The sequence below is a fragment of the Cotesia glomerata genome, linkage group LG6, assembly GCF_020080835.1.
Source record: "Cotesia glomerata isolate CgM1 linkage group LG6, MPM_Cglom_v2.3, whole genome shotgun sequence".
In the NCBI taxonomy this organism is placed as follows: Eukaryota; Metazoa; Arthropoda; class Insecta; order Hymenoptera; family Braconidae; genus Cotesia; species Cotesia glomerata.
Window position 1 is genome coordinate 9,075,568 of NC_058163.1, and position 5,363 is coordinate 9,080,930.

At 34.5% G+C, this 5,363-nt stretch overlaps 1 protein-coding gene across 1 annotated transcript; it reads left to right on the top strand.

Annotated features, from left to right (window-relative positions):
• Positions 1 to 1,680: 1,680 nt before the first annotated feature.
• LOC123267869 (ATP-dependent DNA helicase PIF1-like) lies at positions 1,681 to 4,891 on the top strand. Its single transcript, XM_044732755.1, has 2 exons — positions 1,681 to 2,605; positions 4,833 to 4,891. The coding sequence occupies exons 1-2, from the start codon at positions 1,681 to 1,683 to the stop codon at positions 4,889 to 4,891; spliced, it is 984 nt and encodes a 327-aa protein (XP_044588690.1).
• The last annotated feature ends 472 nt before the right edge of the window (positions 4,892 to 5,363 follow it).

Here is a 5,363-nt window from a genome sequence, read left to right on the forward strand (position 1 = left end):
TCTTTCTTACAATCTAATATATAAAATTCTTGTGTCACAGTTTTCGTTGCCATACTCCTCCGAAACGGCTTGACCGATTTTGATGAAATTTTTTGTGCTTATCCGGTATCTATGAGAATCGGCCAACATCTATTTTTCATCCCCCTAAATGTTAGGGGTAGTCAACCCCTAAATTTTTTTTTTTATTTTTTAGACAAAATTTTTAATTTCTATTTTTTTATGATACAACATACAAAAATACATACAATCCTCAATTTTCACCCTTCTACGATCAACCCTTATTTTTTAATAGCCATTTTAGTAATTTAATCATTTTTCCTCTCCGGTCGAAAACTGATCAATCGTCATTTAATTAGTTATCCCCGCCAGATGTCTACAGGTATCACTTCTGACCCAGTAAACAGCACGGAGTAGGGATGAGAACGAAGCCGGTCTCCTTTCTTTCTCACTCTCTACACAGTTGTCGGCCATCATTATTGTTTATGCATCAAGTGTAGTAGTAACGTTGACAATTATTATTTTGCTATCTCAGTGTAACTCTCATATTAACTTTTAATCATTCCTATTTTATCAATAATAATTAAATTATCAATTTTGAGTGTATTTTGCACGATTAGTTAATCAAGTGATTTTATAACCTCAAAAGTACTCAACACGTGACACGAGATTCCAATAACAACGGATTTTGTGTTGTAAGTATACTTTTTTTTATTTATATCGAAAATGTTGTTGATCTTATAAAAATGTAATTTTAATTTAATTTTATTAAAAAAATGTAATTGAACAATTAAGATTTTCATAGTTTCCAAAAAATCAATCATTATGAATCTTTATTTTGAAATGTCAATGGAAATATTGGTTGTATGAAAAAATTATAAGAGACAATGTTTTCATAAAATTTAATTTTTTACTTTTGTTTGAAAAATTTTTCCATAAAACTTATATTTTTGTTATAATTTCATAAATTAAAACTAATCATTTCAAAACTGCGGCAAAAATCCTGGCTCTAATTATACTTTTAACATTTTTCATCATTAAATAATTTCATTAATTCTATTTATGTATGTTTTGTACAGTGAGCAATGCCAAGAAAACGCAAAGGGGCTGATTTGAGCCACAGTACAAGTAAAGCTCGAAATTTGCGAAATAGCAGATCCGAAAGAACAGAAGAACAAATCCAGCAACAAAATACTGGTGCACGTGTCAGAATGGCGCAATTGCATCAAGAAGAGCCAGAAGATACACGAGCTGAACGCAATGAAGTCAGAAGATTAGAACAACGACAATCACGCCGTTTCACAGTCAATAGACGAAGAACAAATGACCAACAACGACAACAGGTACATCGAGCATTTATATCTGATTCATTCCTGCGTCTAGCATTCCAGTATGAGCCCGATATTGAATATTATGCTCATTCAAAAGTGGTAATTGGTGCTATGGACAAGGAATGTCCGCATTGTCATGCTCTGAAATTCAAAAATGAGCCAGCTGGGATGTGTTGCGCGTCAGGAAAAGTGCAACTACCTGAAATTGAAACACCACCTGAACCATTGAATGGCTTACTTATCGGCACGGATCCAGATTCTAACGTGTTCCTGAAGTCAATTCGAAGATTCAATTCATGCTTTCAAATGACATCGTTCGGAGCAACAGAAATAGTTCGAAATACTAATGCAAATGGTCAACAATTCAATTCTACATTCAAAGCTTGCTGAAGCTGCATTGAACTGTACAGCAATACAAATTCGTCTACTATTCGCTATAGTGTTGACTACATGTTTCCCAGCCCGAGCACAGATATTATGGGAAAATCACAAAGATTCAATGACTGATGATATATTGCATCAACATCGTATACGGTGCCACGATCTAACCATAACATTCAGCGACGAAATGTACAATGAAGCATTGATTGCTATTGATGATCTTTGCATTGTCATTGCCAACTTACCACTTAGTAATTTCGGTATGAATTCGCCAAATCGAACTGCATCTGATTTAATGAATACTGAAATGAATCGTGAACTGCAGTACAGTACTGTAGAAATGGCAGCGATTGTTGCCCGCAATGTCCCACTAATGAATGAGGAACAAAGAACCATTTATGATCGCATTATGCTCGCAGTTTCAGCTGGACAAGGTGGGTTCTTCTTTTTGGATGCACCGGGTGGAACTGGCAAAATATTCGTTATTTCACTAATTCTTGCTGAAATACGATCAAATAATGGCATCGCATTGGCCGTTGCATCATCGGGCATTGCAGCAACTTTATTGGATGGAGGTAGAACAGCTCATTCAGTATTTAAGCTGCCACTAAATATTCAGAATAACCCTGACGCAGTATGCAACATTAAGAAACAATCGTCCATGGCCACTGTGCTGAAACGGTGTAAAATTATTATTTGGGATGAATGTACTATGGCACACAAACATTCACTTGAGGCGTTGAATAGGACATTGAAAGATATTAAAAACAGTGACAAACTATTTGGCGGAACTCTGTTGGTCCTTTCAGGTGATTTCAGACAAACACTTCCAGTCATTCCACGTTCAACATACGCTGATGAGATCAACGCTTGCTTAAAATCATCTCCATTGTGGCGTAATGTTGAAAAATTACAGCTAAAAATAAATATGCGCGTTCAAATGTTTCAAGATCCATCCGCTGAAACATTTTCAAAACAACTCTTAGATATCGGTAATGGAAAAGTTGCTACACACACACAGTACATAAATCATGAGTAGCTTGCAGAAAGAGTGATTTTAGCGGCAAAAAATGTAGACGTTGACAATTTAAATCTGAAGATACAAATGTTGTTGCCAGGGAACTTGGTATCATATAAATCTATTGATACAGTTTGCGACGACAGCGAAGCAGTAAATTTTCCCACAGAGTTTTTGAACTCACTGGATTTGCCAGGCATGCCACCGCATAATTTACAATTAAAGGTTGGATCTCCAATTATCTTGCTTCGTAATTTAAACCCGCCCCGGCTGTGCAACGGTACGCGATTAGTCATTCAAAAATTAATGAAAAACGTGATCGAAGCCAGGATTTTAAATGGCAAGTTCAGAGGTGAAAATATACTCATACCACGGATTCCTATTATACCTACAGATGTGCCAATTCAATTCAAACGTATTCAGTTTCCGATTAGATTGGCATTTGCAATGACTATCAACAAATCCCAAGGTCAAACGATGTCTGTTTGTGGATTAGATTTGAGAACACCATGTTTTTCACACGGACAATTATACGTGGCATGCTCTCGAGTGGGTAAACCATCCAGTTTGTTTGTGTTAGCTAAAGATGGACTAACAAAAAATATTGTTCACGCTATAGCATTAAGAGATTGATATTGTTTAATAGTGTTACTGTCGTAATTGTTTAATTAATGATATATAATTTTAAGGAATAAATTATAATAACTTAAAAATAATGTTTGCCTTTTGTTATTTTTATATTCCCTCATGGTTCACAGCGCTCCATGCTTATTTCACGCATATACCACATTCTTACATACATACAATATACACATTCTAACATACATACATACTTACAATAAGTAAGCTATTTTTTGTCTACACTAGAAATTACTAGGAAATTATTTATATGGCAAAACAACGTTTGCCGGGTCAGCTAGTTTCTTATAATTAGCAACAGTTAGGTTTGAATTTACTTTACTTACAAAATAAAATAAAAAAATAACATTCCAATAATTCTTTTTTATCATTTTTTATCAAATGGCATGGGCCAGACTTGAAAATTAACTATGGCTCAGCCTTGGTAACCAGGCTTGGCCCATCGTTATCATCCCAGACTTCAACCAGGACTGGGCCAAGCCTGGCTTACAAGCTTGGCCCAGAGTTTTACATAGTTGAGCCAAGGCTGGGCCAAGCTAGGCCCCGTGGTACTTTCCTCTATGGGTTTTTGAATAATCTTAAAACATTTTTGTAACTATTTGAGAACAAATTTTGAATACTTTTGAGACATTTTTCGGATATTTTTGAGACAATTTTGGAACATTTCTTGGACAATTTTAGAGTGTTTTTACAACAAATTTGAAACATTTTTAGAACAACTTTATGACAATTTGAACGTTTTTTAAATGATTTTCATATAGATAATTTATTTTTGATAAATATTGAATATTAATTGTGTTTTATGGATCATTTAATATTCATACTCCGATACGGTGTAAATTTATTCTACTGTTACACCGGTTTAACACCGCAAAAGAGCACCGCTACACCGGTGTTAATACACAGGTGTTACATAGCGGTGTTAAAATGAGTCCATTTTAACACCGCTTTTTTTACAGTGTACTATAGCAAAATCTTTAAGTTAATTCGACAAAATACTTTAGTTAGTATAACAAATTTTTTTGTTGGAACAGCAAAATTATTCTTCTAAAATAACAAAGAGAATTTGTTGGAGTAACAAAGACAATTTGTTAAAGTAATCAAGGGAATATATATCATTTAAAAATATGCTATAATCAGCAATAGCTGATTTGCAAAATATTTTAGCAACAAATTAGTTTTGTTATTGCAACAAAGTCATTTTGTGACAGTAACAAAATGATTTCGTTAGGGCAACAAATTGATTTTGTGAATTAACAAATTGATTTGTTAGTACGTCTTGAAACATTTCGTTAATGTAACTAATGGATTTGTTGCTATAACTACACTCATTTGTTACCAGAACAAATTTTTCAGTTATCCCATCTTTTGTTATTTCAACAAAATCGTTTTATGCGTGTATGCAATGTATTTGCAGAGCTTGCGTTGGATTTTCTCTATTTTACTTATCATTATATTCGTAACAGGAGACCATGCTATTGATCCGTATTCAAGGATCGGTCTGACCAAGGAATTGAAAAGATGAAGTAATATGTGGTTGTTGAAAGTAATCCCAAAATCCTTGATCGAGGTAGAGTTCGGCGATTGTTGTCCATTAATATTATAATTATGCGTTCTGTAGCCATGTGATCAGGTGAATATCATGATTGCGCATTTATTAATGTTCAGGTTGAGTTTATTCTCAAAGCACCAACTGTGCAATTTGTCAATATCCAGCTGAAGTATACGATGGTCGGTCTCACTGTTTATTTTTCTGAATATTTTCATGTCATCAGCAAATAGTAGGTATTCGCAATCCAGGTTATCAGCTATGTCATTGATAAAGATGTTAAAAAGTATAGGTCCTAGGTGAGAGCCTAGAGGAACGCCCGAATTCACACTGTATTCATCAGAGATATGATCATTCACTCTCACCTGCAGGGATCTACCCGTTAAGTATGAGCGGAACCAATTCAGGGCAGTACTAGTATAGAAACTCCATAGTGGTGGAGTTTGTC

Excerpts from the sequence above, each read along its gene's own strand:
- LOC123267869 (XM_044732755.1), top strand. The coding sequence starts at position 1,681 with ATGGTCAACAATTCAATTCTACATTCAAAGCTTGCTGAAGCTGCATTG. Across the intron at positions 2,606-4,832 it reads AAAATCATCTCCATTGTGGC|GAGACCATGCTATTGATCCG; the intron begins GTAATGTTGAAA and ends TATTCGTAACAG.